The sequence below is a fragment of the Alligator sinensis genome, unplaced genomic scaffold, assembly GCF_000455745.1.
Source record: "Alligator sinensis unplaced genomic scaffold, ASM45574v1 scaffold476_1, whole genome shotgun sequence".
NCBI classification, from domain to species: domain Eukaryota; kingdom Metazoa; phylum Chordata; order Crocodylia; family Alligatoridae; genus Alligator; species Alligator sinensis.
The window spans coordinates 1,184,214-1,202,423 of record NW_005842444.1 but is presented as its reverse complement, the minus strand read 5'-3'; the positions used below and the strand labels follow the sequence as shown (position 1 = coordinate 1,202,423).

Here is an 18,210-nt window from a genome sequence, read left to right as displayed (position 1 = left end):
AAACTTAAATTCTTGTGCATTAGATTCATTACAGTACGAAAAGTTGCACTACATTTTCCCCCCTTGTCGTACCACAAGGCCACCCTCTCATCTGCGGCTCGTTCCTCCGTCTCCAGATCTTCGCAGAGCTCGGATGGTAGCTCGCAACCCCTTAATCTAGCCGCCATGAGGGGAGGGAACCGGCCGATTGGCTCTGGTTCTTCACTCTCCTGAGCATATCGTAGGCATCGGGCACACTCCCGGGTGAAGGACGGGTTAGTTTCGCCCACCGGGTTGGGTCCAGCGAGGGACACAGTATCAAGGGGCCTGAAAAGGACCCGTTCGTTTCTCATTATACACCCGAACACCGCGGGGCGCAAATGCACTTCCCTCTCTCCCTTCAGCGAAAGGCGTCCACTGACAAATCTTTCACCCGTTCCGCCCGCCTGGTGGTAAGCGATATGCGCCTCCAGTTCCTCAAAGCTTTTCACTTGACGTTGGTTATTGCACCAAGGGCAGTTCTTAACCAATTCTAGCTCTAGCGTGTCTCCTTCTAATCCCATCCTCATCGCCATGTGCAGGCCGCCTCCCGATCCCATCCATGTCGCCGTGTGCGAGCCGGGAGCGATATGCGGACCCGTCTTTGCGCACGCGGGCTGTGGCCAGCAGCCCGGGCACGCGGGGTCAGAAGGGACCGGAAAGAAAGCTATAACTGGCGGGAAAATTCTACGTTGCACCGGAGTTCTCCTTTGCAGCAGAAAACTCCACTGTGCAAAGAAGCTGCAATTTGGCGGGAAAATAATTTAGCAGTGCCGAAGCGCACACAAAACAAAAATCACAACTTTGAGTTGTGACAGGGTGCAGAATAGAGGCAGGGGAAAGGGGAGCAGTGGGAACAGGGCACTGCTGCAAGAGAGTGGTTACCTCCAAGTGACCAAGAATCCAAAGTCCTGAATTGAGCAACAGCTGCAGAGCCAGGGAAGGACCAACCCGGATCTTGGCAGTGACACCTGGCATCCCTTCATAGTAGCATCGTGTGCTGCTCTTTCCTACACAGCTGGAAGCTGGAGTCCCCTGCCTCCATTCTGGTGTCTCTGAATGCCAGGAGCATGAAGCCATAAACAGCAGCTGCCCCTGCCTTAAAGCATTTACAGATTTTGCTTAGAAGAAAGAAGTAGCATTAAGTATTAGTATTTTTATTAGTAGTAAGGATCATTGTATTCTGAATAATCTGAATGGCATTATTGTTAATGGAAGTGCTTAGAAAAGAAAAAGAAAGAGAAACAAAACCTAAATACATTAGATTTCAGGCCACTTAAGTGAAGTATCAACTGAAGAACCTTAATGTATCATGGGCTTCCTCTTTAAGTGACTATATATCATATCACTTGACAATTAGTAAAATTTTGAAACTAGATTAAAAACCACAGTGGGACAGTTAGAGTTGGTGGTTTTTCCAAGAAGCGTTGTAACTGTTAACCTTGGTAAACTTCACTCTGATTTGATTTATAGGTTTAGTGTTTGTACAGTCAACTGTCTATTACCAGAAATAAAATGTCACATTTCCTGTGTTTCCAAAGGATCTATCAAAACTAACTTTTTCCTCCTTGATTTTCTGAGGTGGTTTTTAATTTTTTACTTGATTTATGTTTTATTTTATGTAAACTTTTAATTTTCTAGGCCTCTTGGTTCAAGGCTGTTTTCAAATACTAAGTGATTTTTTTTAATATTGGCTTAAAAGTCCATAGTTAAAGGAAATGGTGTCAAAATGATCATACTCAAAATGTTCCTTACCTTAAACTCTACATCTCTTCTAAAATCCTTGCATTTTTTTATTTTAAAAAATACTGGTCATTATAAAAGTGAGCAATTGAAAAATAGCCAAGTTTTACAGGCCTGTATATAAATCCAGGTAGATGCATTATTGGGAATGGAGGACTCCTGGAATGGGCAATTTATTTACTCAAATTTAACAGTTGGCTCTCCACTGTCAGACATGTATAACATTACAAAATACTTTCTTCAATAGCCTAAAATGTAAATGAGTCCTTTGTTTAAATATGGAAGCATGAGCAATGAAACTACAATGCTTTCTGCAAAATAGAAAGCACTTTTCAATCATGGTAAACAGTATTCTATCTAGGTTGATATGCCAATTTAAAAATACTGAAAAACACACATGGAAATACCTACTTTACAAAAGATATTGGTGTTGACTATCAACACCACTCCACGCAGCACTTTCAGTTTATTTAATCTGTGCATTCACTTGTAAATTACTGTTCATTAAACTGAGAAAAAGTAAAAATAAACATTTCAGACTTCCTCCAGGTTTATAAATGACTGGGAGTGTCCCACAAAGAGTCTTTCAGCCAATACATAGGATAATGCTTGTTTAATTGGTTGTGGGTCTTCACAGCTCAAATACTTATGGGAGAATAATTACTATTTCTTATTTACAGGAATAAATTATTTATAATTACTTGATATTTTAAGTATATATTTTTAAATAAATCTTGATAAACAGATGCTATGGTGATGTCCCCAAACAAAAATGAAACCACCAATACGGAAAAAACCTGTATCAAATGCAAGTTACTGGCCATTTCCATGATTAATTCAGTTCTATCATCCTATTTGTTATCATTTTCAACATCAGGAAACTCAACAAAGCATTACTAACTTCAGACAAACACAACAGTAAAGGGAAAGACAAATGGCAGGTCAGTAAATCTGACTATACTGCTGAAGTATTAAATTTAAAAGAAGATCAAAGCAACCACAACTTCTTGACTAACATTCAGTACCATGCAATTACACTTGGATTTCTAAAAGAAGCATGCCAGGATGAAAAGTTCCTATTTTAGTCATTCTTACATAAACAATTTTTTGAATAAAACATATTTTAACAACATCTGAGAACACTGCCTTTAGAAAGAGAAACCATAGTGTTCCACTATGTCATTTTCTTCAAACACATTAAAAATCATGACCAGATTTCAAATATTTAACCTAACACAGGGGTTGTCAACTGGGGGTATACGTACTCCCAGGAGTACTTGGGAAAGGGCTAGGGTTACACACAGACAGATGGGGACGGAGCACCGCCACCCACCACCCCGTACCACTGCCTCCCAGGAGCAGGAGCTGGTCGGGGTGGCGAGGGCAACAGCACCCCTCTGCAGGCTGCATAGGTGCCACCCAGCCAGCCAGACACAGGAGTCAGGGGGGAAGTCGCATGCAGAGGCAGCCACCACCATCCACCACCCCATGCTACCACTGCTATATGCAAGCCCCCACTCCGCTCCGCATCTGGCTGACTCCAACCCCCTCCCCACTCCACCAAAAATGTACCCAGAAAGGGTACACTCCTTAAAAATGGTTGAAAACCCCTGACCTAACATATCATTACAAAGCTCAAGAGAAGAATATGGGCTAAGTCAGGGGTGGGCGATTATTTCAGCTGGAGGGCCACTTAAAGAGTTTCAGTGAGCTGCCAAGGGCCACACACACACAATTCTTCAGAAGATATAATTTTAACAAATTATAGATAAAAAACAAATCTAAATAATAAATCTACATACAAAAAAATCAAACGTCTACTATAACACATTTTAATTTTATTTAAAAATATATTTTTTGCCCCAATTTACTTTTTTTTTTTTTCTGACTGGGGCAGGCAGGGAGCATATGCAGCAGAGGTCACCCAGGCAGTACAGGTGCTGGTATGGTCTGCCCCCCACCTCCATATGGCCCATGGCTGTCCTTGTGACACTTTACATGGGGCAGAGCCCTGCCCACTCCAACCTGGGGCAGCCCATGTCACACTCCCGCCAGCCACACCTGAAAGACAGTACTGCCCTGGCCCCGGCCCATGCACACAGCGTCCTGGTGGGGCTGCTGCCACAGCCACCCCGGTACTGATTGGCTTCCCCTGCTCATCACACCGGGTAGCAGGCAGAGTTGGTGGAAGGCAGCTGAGGGAACAAGAGCCTGGTATGCTGGGGCAGGAGCCACCTGGCTGCAACGTTCCCACCCCCACCCCACCCCCCATCTGGCTGGGCATCTGCTGCCCAGCGTACATCCCCACAGCTTCCCTGTGTTATCTGCTGCATAGAGAAGTGAAGCAGGGGCAGGAGGAGGAGCAGGAGCCACTGAGGATGTGGGGAGTTGAGCAGTACCCAGGCACCTATAGCAGCAGCTCCACAAAAAAGCCATCCTCACTAGCCAGGGCCAGGACGGTGCTGTCTGGCAGGCGCAGGGCAGGTGCAAACAGAAGCACAGCACAGATTCTCCCAGGCAAGAGTGAGCAGGGCTCAGGCCCATGAAGAGCACTATGAAGGCAAGTAAGGGCCGGATACGATCAATTGGCAGAAACCCACCCACAGGCTGGATTCAATCAATTGGTGGGTCAGATTCATCCCCCAGACTATATTTTGCTCATCCCCTAGCTAAGCATGATGTCTGAAGCAAAAAAGGCATTAACTCCACAAACTCCTCTCTCACATTCATATCTTGAGTGACACCCCAAACACAACTAGCTATGCAATGTCACTCGCATCCATTCTTTTGTAGATTCACAGAATAATAGTGTTGGAAGGAACCTCTGGAGATCATCCAGTCCAACCCCCATTCAAGGCAAGTTCATCCTTGACTAAACCATCCCAGTAAAGTATCCAACCTGCTCTTAAAAACTTCCAAGAATAAAGATTCCAGAACTACTGTGGGTAGCTTATTCCAATGCTTAACCACCCTCATAGAAAGAAAGTTCTACCCAATATCCAATTTGAAGTTCCCTTGTTGCATATTGAGACCATTGTTCCTAGTCCTGTGCCCTGGGTCCAGAGAAAACAGTCTACCTCCATCCTCTTTATAATCATCCTTCAGGTATTTGAAGACTGTTATCAAATTCCCCCTCAGTCTTCTCTTCTCAAGAATCCTAATTCTTTCAGCCTTTTCTCCTAAATCAAGTTTCCCAGGACTCTAATCATGTTTATTGCTCTCTGCTGGACCCTTTCTAATTTGTCTACATGCAATCCCTGATAGAGAGAGGTAGTTAGCTTTGTTAATCTGAAATTAACAGAAAACAAGGGTACAGTTGCACCTTATAGACTCATTCAGAGAGGCATAAACTTTCATTAACAACAGCTTACTTCCCTATCCTTTGTATTTAATTTCTCCTTTCTATTTAGAACTCCAGCTCCCTGCAGGTCAATTCACAGCACGTGACAAAGTAGTCTGTTGTTTACAAAAGTTTATCCCTCTCTAAATTAGTTAGTCCATATAATACCACTCTGAAGTGCCTTCTGCCAATCCCAAATAAGTTAAAAATATATTTAATTAACAAAATGCCAGTCCCAATGCATCTATTGCCTACATTGTAACAAATAGACTGCATAAACTGCTTAAATGTGTAGTATCTTTCAGCCCTGCTGTCTGCTTTGTAATGTATCATAGAAATCATAGAAATTAAGGGCTGGAAGGGACCTCAAAAGATCATCGAGTCCTGCTCTGGGCAGGAATACTGCTGAGATCAAATGATCACAGCAAGGTGTCTGTCCAGTCTCCTCTTGAAGTCTTCCAAGGTTGGAGACTGCACCACCTCCTTGGGAAGTCCACCTTTCCAGCTTGTCCAGGTTTTCTTGGATCCATATCCTATCCTCTAGCGTGGCCACTTTTCCCCACAACTTAGTATCATCCATAAACTTGGCCAGCGTGCTTTCCACATACTCATCTAAACCACTGATAGAGATGTTGAACAGCAAAGGGCCAAGAACCAAATTCTGTGGGACACCACCGGCCACCTCCTGCCAAGACTATACAGACCCGTCCACTAACACTCTCTGGGTTTGACCCTGTTGCCAGTTCCCAACCCACCTGACCATGCAGCCGGGAACCACACACCACAGCCAGGACAAGCCAAGCTGGGCTGGCTCTGCTACACCATGCAGGTCACAGCCTTGCAGCCAGGAACTATGTGGTACAGCACTGATCCTGCCTGACCCATCCCATCCCCTCCCAGCAGCATGCAGTTCCGGCTGCAAGGCCAGGACCTGTACATCACGGCATGGAGTCAGCCTGGCCCAGCTCATTCTAGCTGTGGCACATGGTTCCTGACTGCAAGGCTGGGACCCATGTGGCACAGCATGGAGGGATCAGGCCAGGCCAGGCTGAACCCATGCCACACCATGCAGGTCTCAGCCTTGCAGCTGGAACCCAGCCAGGAGGAGATGGGCCAAGCAGGCTGGGATCAAACGATCCCAGCAAGGTGTCTGTCCAGTCTCCTCTTGAAGACTTCCAAGGTTGGGGTCCATCCTGCACGGCATGACACAGAGCCAACCCGGCCCGCCTTATCCCAGCTGCAGCATGCAGTTCCCAGTTGTGAGGCCAGGAACCATGCGGTGCAGTGCAAAGAGGCCAGGCTGGGCTGGCTCCATGCTGCCCTGTGTGGTTCCCAGCCACAAGGCTGTGACCCGCATGATGCGGCACAGAGCCAGCCCAGCCCAACTTATCCCAGCTGCAGCACACGGTTCCCAGCTGCCAGATGGGCTGGCTCCATGCTGTGCTGTGTGGTCCCCAGCCTTGCAGCCGGAACCATGCGTCAGGCCAAGCTAGCCCCATGCTGCATCATATGGGTGCCAGCCTAGTAACCAGGATGGGATTAAATGGGCGGGGCTGGTTCCCCACTGGCCACCAAACCCCCAACATACAAAAAAACCCTCCCACCCACTTCCCAACCACACAATCCCCATATACACCTCTGTACTCCCCCAACACAAAATATACAAGAGTAAGAATGTATTTTGAGCTATTATGCAATCGCCTCCAAACACACCATGGAAACACACAAATCAGGACAAAAATATTTTTTTTAATAAAATTCTAATAAGTTACAGAAGATATTTGATTTTTTTAGTCTATGATTTGGCAGGGGGGTCCAGTTTCAAGATGGCAACCCCCAAAAGGAGTACTTCCAGGGCAAGGGGAGGGACTTCTGGTGGCATAGGTCAGGTGTTAGGGGCAGGACTTCTGGTGCCAAGATGGTGACCAGGGTCAGGGCAACTGTCAAAAAGCAGGGCAGCTGTCAGGGGGTGGGGATACCCATGCAGCCCTCAATTGTTCACCAAGAGTCTACTGCAGGGGAGGGCAATTATTTAAGCCGAAGGGCGGCTTAATGAGTTTTGATGAGATGTCATGGGCCATAAGGATAGCCCCACCTCTTGACAGGTGCCCTGCACCCTGGTTGCCATCTTGGAACTGGAAGTCCCACCCCTAAACCCTGATTCTTGCCACCAGAAGTCCCTCCCATTGCCCCAGAAGTACTCCTTTCGGGAAGAGAGTTTGCCATCTTGGAACCAGAAAAAAAAACACTTTATATATTAAAAACCAAGCATCTATAATAAAATATTTTAATTTTATTTAAAAATATATATTTGTTCTGATTTATGTACATTTGCATTGTGTATAAAGAGATGATTGCATAATAGCTCAAGATGAAGTCTTACTCTTGTATATTGTAAGAGGGGTGTGGGTGGGTATGGGGTTTGTGGGGGACTAAGTGTATGTGTGTGGGTGTTCATATATGTGGGGTGTGGGGGAAGGTGTGGGTGTGTGGTTATGGGGTTTTGGGGGGCTGTGGATAGGTGTGTTTGTATGTGGGATGGGGGGAGTGTGGGGATATATAGATGTGGATGGGTATGAGGGTTGTGGGTGTATGGAGGGGGTGGCTGGGGAGGAGTGTGGGGGTTCGTGGGTGCATGTGTATGGTGGGGTGTGTGTGGGGTTTCCCCTACAAACACCCCGCTATTGCGCACAGCCCCTGCCACCAGTGGCAGCAGCAGACAGAGCCCCCCAATGGCACACAATCCCAGTGAGCCCCGGGACCACATGTGGCCGGGCTGCTGACTCCATCATGTAGGGCTCATGTGCCCAAGCCCCACACTGCTGGGGGGAGCCCCACATGATGAAGCTGGTGGTGCAGGTCATTGAACTTGACTGGGGCAGCAGGGAAAGGGGTGGAGCTGGCCTGGCTCCATAGCATGTAGCAGTGACTGGGGCTGGGCCGCCAACTTCATCATGTGGGGCGCCCCTCGGAGGCATGAGGCTAGGGCAGAGAACCTGGGAACTGCACGTGAGCCCCACGTGATGAGAGCCAAGCAGACCCTGAGCCCCCACCAGCTCAAGCTCCGCACTCCTGCCTCCCCGGCCTCAGGGCACTGGTATGGGCCCCATGCTCCCCCATGGGAGTGAGCAGGGCTCAGCCTCGTGCAAGCACAGCAGGGGCAGCCCAGGACCAGGCCAGATACAGTGAATTGGTAGGCACCCACCTGCGAGCCAAATGAAATGGCCTGGCGGGCAGTATTTTGCCCACCCCTGGTCTACTGGGTACTAACAAAATATTAGTAACAGCAGGCTCCTGTTTAAGATTAAATCCAAATATCAATCCTTCCTCAGGCGATACCAATACACATTTGGATTCTTCTTTCCATTATAATGCAACTGCCATTAACAAACAAGGGAATTGTTTCCCTAAAATTAATTCATGGAAATAGAGAACTATTTAACCTTTCCTTTCACAGATTTCCACAAGGTAACTCAAACAAGCTGTAAGTATATGCCCATTACTATGCAACATTATAACAGCAACTTACCGCATACTGAAATTTTTCATTATAGTCACGATCATTGGCTTTTACTCTCCGCTCCTCCTCTGAAAAATAGGGGGAAAAACCCATAATAATTAAAAGCTAATGAAAACATTTGTAATCAGAATATAAACAACACTTAACTGGCTATGGGATTGATCAGTGTACCAAATATTAGTATATGTCATCTCTTTAAAAGCTTATTTTCAGGCCCTTTAGACAATTCCCTGTTATACATGTGTTTGAGATGGCTGTTTCCAGGTGGGTGGGGCAGTCACTGCTGGGCTGGGAGAGTGGGCGGGGGGTGGGCCTAGGTGATTCGGAGATCCAGTAGCAGCCAAATCTCCAAATCAGATTTGGCTGAATCAAATCAGGACAGTAATTCAAATCACCAAATTGAATCACTGTCCCCTGAATCGGCCGAATCCAAAGCAAATATTAGCTGCTTTGCACAGGCCTACTGCTTACTGGGAGATCAAGGCCTATCAAAAGAGAGGAGGTCATTCTCATCTTTCCTGTGTGGAAGGAATTCAGGAGTTGGGCTATATATAATGTGTCGTAAAACCAATACCAATATTTAGTCCTTGGTTCTTAGTGTCTAGCCAACTTATGAATTTTTGTTCCTAAATTTGCCTTTTAAAGGTGTTAAGCCCTTGAACACAAGGATAGTGAGATTAGAAAGGGAGTGGTTGTTCTGTGAGAAACATGCCCCTAAGAATGTGCACATGTGTCTGTCCTTTAATTTTTTTATATGGAAGTTAATCTTTGACTAATAAATTCTAACATACTGGTGAGATTGCGTTTTCACTGGGAATACAGAGGGCATAGAAGACTCATTCTCAGAGCAGCAGGTGAGCATGAAACCACATCCTCATTACTTGAGTGAAAGCAACCTTGAGCAAGCAACCTTATGCACTTCTAGACAGGCATGTCTGATTGAAAAAGGAATATGACCAGTGCAATACCTCCCTGCATAGTGTTTAGGATCTGAGGAAGTGTACTTGATGCCCAAACACTTGTCCAACAGCTCTCCTAACTATACAGTTGGTCCATTAAAAGATATCACTAAAAATCCTTGCCTCTCCTACATTTCCTGGACCATCACAGCAACAACACTCCAACCCTACTAAAGCTTTTAATGTGATTTTTTCTAAGGAGCAGGGTCAAGGGGCAAAATACTGATTCACGTGCCTAACACACACTTGCATTTGCATTTCAAGTTGTTCTACCAGGATGTTATGCATTTCCACAGCAAAGTGGCAGAGGTAAATTGTACAAAGCATAAAACAAAAGTCAATTAAAATGAAGGAGTTCTTACAGCATGGGGAATAACAACTAAGGAACAGAAATAAATGCTTTTCAGACTGGTGTAAAATGCCTTATCTTAGAAAAATATGAGCATATTTTTAATTTAAAAAAATTAAAACACTGCTCTAGAAAGTGTCAGATGCACTGCTAGGAAACATCATAAGTTTATCATGAGTCTTGCAACATGATATGTTTCTAAAAGTTCCAGGTGTTGAGGTCATAAGGACACATGAGAATCTCCGTTTTCATTTGAAAAGCACTTACATTTCTAATCCTTCTACTTGCAAAGAAAAGATTGAAAACATGAACGCTGGAGACAGAAAACTTAGGAAAGAAAAAAATGAGAACCCAGATTAAAAAATCTCTTTATTTTTCAATCCAATTTCTTAATTTTGGAGCCTTTTGGAGCCTTTTTTAATACTTGACATTGGCAATATTCCTGCTACCTCAACAAAATATGTTTTCTGTCTGCAATGAGGTATTAGCCTTCTAAGGCAGAAAGAGATGGTTTCAAAATACTGGAAACCGTCACTGGAAAGGAGAAGATCCCTGGGATCAAGAACTGTAAGTTCCTACATTAAAGAGGAAGCACCTTACTGAACTCTTAGAAATGCACCTAGAAAGAGGGTCCAAAGGACTTCAAGAATATGTACTGGTGGAGGGGGGAAGTGATTCCAGGATGGGGAGAACACTTTTCAGGCTCTGGGGTGTGAATAGCATCCCAGAAACCAAAGAGAAAATGGCCAACAAGATCATCCTAGGACGTGAGAAGACTGTACAAAGGTACTAATTTTTATGCTGTCCCATCTCCTGCTGACTGACACAGGCCCACCAGTTAGGAGACCCCCAAGAATACACAAAGATATAGTAGAAAATTGAAATGCAAAGTGCAGGTGGATGTTTATCATCTATAATGTTATGGTTACAGTATGGTGGTACGATTATTAATAACCAACCTACCTATAAAAGAGGAGAGCTTAAGAAGGAAGAAAGAAAAGGAACAGATAGGCATAAAGTTACTCTCATTTTAAATCTTATTAGCAAGAGAAAGTCCACTCTGTCCCCTGATATATTAGGCAAAAAGCTGTAAAAGAGTCTTTAAGTACACAGATTCAAATACCCCAGTCCCTGCAAGTGACTAATCTGCAGTTGCACACCTCTCAGTTGGCTACAAGGATTACCAGAGTTCAACAAACAAGCAAAAAAGCCACACTGCTATGGCTCAAGGTATGCTCATGAAAATGAGCACAGAAGTCTCCTTCAATCCCCTCTACAAATACCTAGTCTGCCCACTCCTCCTTGCCGGTAAGCAGAGATGGATGTTGCTACACTCAAATTCTCATACAGTAGTTGGTGTTTACCAGGCTTACTAATACGTGAACAAACTTTTATCATGTTCCCAAATGCATTAAAAGGGAAATCAAAGTAAAACCATCAATAGATTCACTAATGAAAGCAGCAGGATAGGAATACACATAGTGGACAGCCAGAGAAATTCAAGCGACTGATTCAGGACATGAGGGACTGAAGAATTATGTGAGGATTTTCTTTAATTAAATGCAATATATTCTGTACACAACCAGGATGGAACACTTAACATTTCTGGTACTAAGTGGAGAGAAAGGATACATTAATGCATAGCTGCAAGCTACACTGCCATAGAAGAAGGGCAATACCACAAACAGCTCTCAGACTGCAGAGTACAAGTCAAGGCAAAATCTAAGCAGAGATTAATCAAAACCATATCTAACTCCCCATACCTTCTGTTGTTAGATAAGTTCAATTCAAAGACAACTCTTAATTTTTCAACTGATCATTAAATTTGGAGGGGTTCAAAATGTGGATACATATCTGATCAAAACGATCTAATCAGTTTAAGAAATCTTAGAGGATAGTAATTTTAACCTATCCACACTTGTTTAATAATGAAAATGATTTACATTGGCATAATGCGTTTAATTCAATAGGATCCTAAAAACTGCCCCAAACTGAAGTGAAAGGCAAGGACTTCTTATAGTGATATCTTTTATTGGACCAACTATGTATTTGGGATAAAGTTAAACAAGCTTCTAAATGTAAGGCATTCTTCCTCAGACCTGACAAAGACCTGAGGAAGAATGTTTTACTTTCAAAAGCTTGTCTAACTTAATCCAACTATATAGTTGGTCCAAAAAAAGATATCATCCTAAGAAATCCTTGCCTCTTGCATAATTTCTGGACCACGGCTATAACATCACTCTTATGCTATCATAAACTGAACTAATTTTATTCACCTTTGCAAAGTGCATCTGATTTTGCCACAGGTGAGATTGTTTCTATATCCATAAAACCCTTTGCTGTACACCATTGCCTCAACACCAGTGCACAGCAACATCATGCTAGCAGTTCAAGCAGTTCGCACCATTGTATGGGCATTTTGCAATATGTACCTAAAGCAGTAAATTAAACATCACGCAATTGGTTAAACTGGGATTTTAAAGTTTTGCTTTAATAATCTGTTTGGTAAATATTCTCCCATCCAGAATTCTGTGTCCTTGAAACTACAGACAAAAAAAATTACAGAAAACAACACCCTGATATAATAATTCAATTTCTCCATAGCTGCTTATGTCTCCAGAACAGATTTTGTTTTTATTTTTTTTAGGAAGTGGAGGATTTCTACTGGATGATTCTTTGGCTTGCTACAAAATGTTAATAAAGATTAGACTAAACCAAAATTCTAGATCTGAACATCTCAAACATCAGAAGTGAATTAAATTCAAACCTAGATCTAAATTTTTCAAAAGGTCTCTTTGTCTTCATAATGGAAACACACATGAATTCTGAGCTGTTAAAGTTCTGCATTTTGAATATTACACCATCTCCAGGACTTGGACAGCAAGAGATGTGGTGATCCCAAACAATGCAAAATACCATTTTTACAAAGTTTACAGAACTCTGAAAAAACCAGCATTCACGTTGTGAGACTTTCAAGATAAGCATGCTTGTCAGTGAGTAGAGTCCATACAGTTAAATGGTTGTAGTGAAGAGAAATACAATAGGAAACAGAAAAAGCACAAACTATACCACATTTTATAGCTATTAGCAAAAAAAAATAATCGAAGAGATGCAGGTGTTATGACTAAGTGGCATCTTGTTCCAAGGAAGAGGTGAGAAAGCTAAAATATCTGATCAAACAAAGTTTCAGTTTATATTCCTCCCACTGAAGAGATGGATGCCTGAGTTAGAAAGCACAAATGGAAACTTGAAGAAATGAAGGCTAGAGCAGAGTAAGCAGTAAATTGAGTGTGATTCTCATTTCATGCCCAAATTACTGAACCATCATAGTTGCCAAATCCAAAGACCTAGAAAAATAATTTGCTGTTTCAAATTGTTACACCCTCAAAGCCCTCCCCCTCAGTTTGTTCAAAGAACTCCCAACTTTCATAACTGGCCCCAACAGAAGATAAATAATAGTCACCCATTGAAGTATCAGGATATGACCATCGCCTTCAATACTGCTTGTTACAGCACTTGGATTATACCGGTCTCTTGGCTGTCAATATGGCTTAGAAGTCTGGTACTAAGTTAATTTTTAGCACTGCAACATTTCCTGAACCGGCCACATAACTCCTCCCATATTGTTGAAATTAATCCCACTTCCCTTGTAGGCCACTGGCTGACAAAGACAAGTTCAGCAGAGCCTGGGGGTGTGCAGTAGAAGGTATGATTCAGAACAGTAGCAGCAAAAAATCATGAATTTGTAAAATACCAGAACCCTAAACATACAGGCTGGAAGCAGAAATGCAAGACAAAAGCAGGATAAGGCAGAGTGTTTGATGATGATAGAGAAACCTTTAATACTTGAATATGTTTGCATTCCAACTGCCACAAGGGCTAAGTACAGACATTTGGGGATGGTAGGGGGAAGTTAAATTGACTCAAAATGGCTGCCCGATATCAGGTAAAGCAGGAGGGGGGGGTAGCAGGAGGGTTAGGAGGTCTGCCAAAGGATGAGGGGAGTGGCATTACCTTGTGAGGGGTGCAGGGCAAGCATGACCTGAGGGTGGACATGAGCCACAAGATGAACATGAGCCACCAATGTGATGCCACAGCCGGCAAAGTAAATAAAACTCTGGCTTGCCTCTACCAATGCATCTCAAGCAAAACCCAAGAAGTCATCCTCCTGCTTTACCCAGCATTGATAAGGCCATAGCTTGAGTACTGCATCTAATTCTGGGCTCCACACTTTAGAAAAGACGTGGAGAAGCTTGAGAGAGTCCAGAGGAGAGCCACGCACATGATTAGAGGTCAAGAGAGTAGGCTTTATAAGCAGAGGCTGAGAGGCATGGGATTCCTCAGCCTGACAAGAAGGGTCAGAGATGACTTGGTGGTAGCCTATAAGTATACAAGGGGCATGTATCAGGAACTGGGAGAGCATCTGTTTGTCAGGGCACCCCAAGGGAAGACAAGGTCTAATGGTCACAAACTGCTGGAAGACTGTTTTAGACTGGACATAAGGAAAAACTTCTTTACCATCCAAGTCTCCAGAGTCTGGATTAGACTCTCCACAGAAGTGGTGCAAGCACCTACTCTGAATACGTTCAAGAAACACCTGGATGCTTACCTTATCTGACCCCAGCTGACTTCCTGCCCCTTTGGCAGGGAGTTGGACCCAATGATCTCACGAGGTTCCTTCTAGCTCTAACATCTATGAAGTCTATGAACACATAGGTGGAGTGGACAGGACTGGCGCAACCTGCTGGTGGGGTTGCATCCCTCCCCAGTGAACCTATACCCCCATCCCTCCCAACCCTTCCCTACCCAGGCTTACTTCCTCAGCTCTGGCAGTGGTGAGCGTTGATTGAAGAGGCTGCACCCCAAGTAGCTTGTGAGATGGAAGTTGAGAGGGTGGATAGGCTGCAGAGAAGGGGAGTGGACAGGGCAGGTGGAGCAAGCAATGGCTCAAGGGAGAGGTGAAAAGAATGGGAGAGATTAAAAGAGCAGCCCTGGGGCTGGGGTCAGTGCCTAGGTTTTCCCAGCCCCAGGGCTACACAGGGAAAGTGTACAGAAGTTCCATGCACCAGTCTAACCTAAACCAAATAAGTCTGAGATGACATAGATCTAGGTCTATCTTAAACCAGGTTCTGCAATTTTTAAACCAGTTTGTGTGCATGGAACTTCTGTTCAGTTACAGGTTTAAACCAACTGCCGGCTACTAAGACCAGGTGTATAAGTGTAAGGTCAGTACCAGGACGAACTAAGTTTAAATTGAGCGGCCATTTTGAACCCAAATTAACCTCCCCAAATGTCTCTACTTAGCTGAACAGGATTTTTTGTTTGAAAGTAAGGAATGCTCGTTCAAAAGAGAGAAGGGAGGAAAAGCCATTCTCTCAATCAACAATGATTGCTATGGACAATTAGGCAGCTGAATCGATAGGCCACAAGGTTGTCCCAGATTGTCCTCTAACAAGACCATAAGACATATGCCTGAACTCAAGTAAAAGGAAAAAAAGCATTCTTGTTGTAATTCATATCCCAAATAGTAGTTTCAGAAACCCCTAAGCTTCCATACCTAAGGAACCTATCCACTAAGGCTGTGCGAAACGGGCTGTATTCAATTCAGACCAGATTCGGTCCAAACTGGGGACAGTGATCCAATTCGTTGATTCAGATCACTGTCCCTGATTTGATTTGGACAAATCCGAATCTGAAGATTTGATGCTGATTCAAAGAATCAGCAATTCAGCCATAGACATAACTTTAAATGTTTTTTCTACATATCTCAAGGTACCAGGCGCAGCTTGCGAACACTGTGATGCTGGGACAGATGGAGTATCCCACAGGAGTGCGGGGGGGCTCCACGCATGCTTGGCGGCGAACCCACCAGCTGAAGACATCAGACAAAACCTGACTCTGACCATATGCATGAATGGTATAAACTGTTATACTAGGAGATGCTAATGTGTCCCTTCAGGTGGGTTTTCAATCTACAGGCCTTCATGGTTTTATCCATTTCTCTTCCTAATGAAGTCCAAAACCCCAAATATTAAACTTAATGCATACACCAAAAATAGCAATATTATAACAAACAAAGGGGTGAAACAGTGTCACACAGTTACTTGGGTATTTTATTATACATAAGCAATTACCTTGAGTGCTCTTATATTAGTTATATACTTTTTTTCTACTATTGAAGATTCCCACTGATAATACGTGTACTATTAAATTTATGTTCAGAATAGTATATTGCAGATATTCAGCATGTAGTGTGTTACACCCTGTGAGAATAAATGGTCTTCACATTCCAATGCACAATTCATAAGATACTACAGGAATATGAAAGTAAAAGGAAAATAGTTATTTCCAGGAACAACACATGGTGGGGTTTTAGTTGTGTATATGTACCCCATCTCTGGTGTGCATGTGTCCTATAAACTTCAGACCAGAATCTTATGGCCAGTAGTGTTTGCTGCAGTCAGACCTGTCCTTTTCTCATAACCACCACTCCAGAGGGCAAAAAAAAGTGCAGCAGGAGCAGTTAGAAGACTGGTTGCTATTGTGTCCTCAAGGATTCTTGTACTAAAAGTGATCTAGCTCAAGATTAGTTTGTCATTCGAAACTTATCTGCAGTTTTCATGACTATCCTCATTTTACAATCAGAAATCAGTGGAAGAGAATGAAACACATTTTGTAACATTCTTGAGTTTAGAGAGCTTTAACTAGCTGACTTAAAATGTTCAAAGTACCACGAAATGAAATGTGAGAAATTCATATATATAGGCTGGGTTTCCACACTTTGAAAACAGAAAATGCATATGCTATCCAGCAGTGCATTTCTATGATACAGTGATCTTCACAGGTAAACATGTGATCTACATTCACTCTTTCTGCCTGTCTGCTGCTTTACAAAAGGAACCATTTTAACCTAAGAGCAATTTTCCATTTTCACTGCAAGTACACATCAGAAATAAGATTAATTGTTTTCCATTTTGTCTCTGCAAAATCAACATTTATATCAAAACATTTAAATGACAAACACTTTATATTTTTCCTGTTGCACATGCTCACATATACATACAAAACAAACAGGTCACTTACCTACTATTTTCTTTTCCCTGCAAAACATCATCACTCTGGTTAGTTTTCGTAGAGCACCACCTGTCAGCCTACATGAATGAATAAAATACAGGCCTTTAGACACAGAACCTTGCATTGTTCTATGTTTCCTTATTTCAAAGGATCACATTTAATCCTAGAATAAATTATTTCACTTCACTGGAGCTGAACTAGGAATTAGTTTAACCTATGGTATTTGTGTATTTATGTCACATCAAGTTAACCTGCTGTTTCACCTTCTGCATAACCATTTATGTATTATTAATAAGTTAGTAAAAACAACTAGATAAATTAATGCAAATAATTTTGGTTTTCATTCTGTTCTGGGACATGTGCATATCCTTACATATCCAAGAGAAGATCTGTCCCATACGTGACAGCAAAAGATCACAGAAAAACAACTGATCAATAAAACAATGCCAAGACAATATTAAATCATCCTCCTTTTGCAACATCTCTCCCATTTACAACACTGTGTACCCAAAATATTCTGTAAGTTTCAGTGTATCTGCAAACAAGTCAATAAAAAAAATCCTCCAATACATACAAAATATTTGCGATTTTAGTTGAGACAGACCAGTGCTTCTCAGCCTTTTTAGACTTGAGGCACCCCTTGACAGACTCAAGGTATCCTTCGAAAAATGCCCGTTTAGTTTAGACATTAGATAAATATAATGTCTGCCAGTGGCCTAAGTTAACATCATTTCCTACATGGATCATTATCTGGGACCCTCTACAATTGCACAACGGCAAAGGACCTAGATAAGGCAAAATTAGATTACAAAGTCTACTTTCTATAGTGTTTGGAAAAAGGCAAGAGCAGAGTTCTGTTGCTATATATAGACTAACCAGCATTGCCCTGGCAAAGTCTTAGGGCTGTGCTTGGTTTACCTGCCACATGACAGCACGGAAATGCAAAAGGATTCCCTTTCCAGTCCTAAATCTGATTAAGCTACAGTAGGGGTCCAATTTACAATTATAACCACAACTAAAGAGTCATGATCTTAAGCTAAACTAATGCCAGGTTTCTTTTGCCCTTCATTCTGTGTCTTCATTCATGACCATCCAACATTGCCAATGCGTCATACTAAACAACAGTGCTGACAAGTAGCACTTGCCAGAAAAAAAATCTCTTTTAGCCACAATTACTGACAGAGAAATTGAGAGGATAGTTAGGGAA

General features: G+C 43.0%; 1 protein-coding gene across 1 annotated transcript in view; it reads right to left on the bottom strand.

The window, feature by feature from the left end:
- The window catches only part of ATP8B4 (ATPase phospholipid transporting 8B4 (putative)), a gene marked incomplete at its 3' end in the record, with an annotated part of 127,898 nt that overhangs the window by 105,492 nt on the left and 4,196 nt on the right, over positions 1–18,210 (bottom strand). Inside the window, exons 3-4 of the mRNA XM_025212073.1 lie at positions 17,013–17,080; positions 8,631–8,689 (exon numbers count right to left, since the gene is read on the bottom strand). Coding sequence (XP_025067858.1) covers positions 8,631–8,689; positions 17,013–17,043 — 90 coding nt within the window. The remainder of the gene's footprint in view (positions 1–8,630; positions 8,690–17,012; positions 17,081–18,210) is intronic.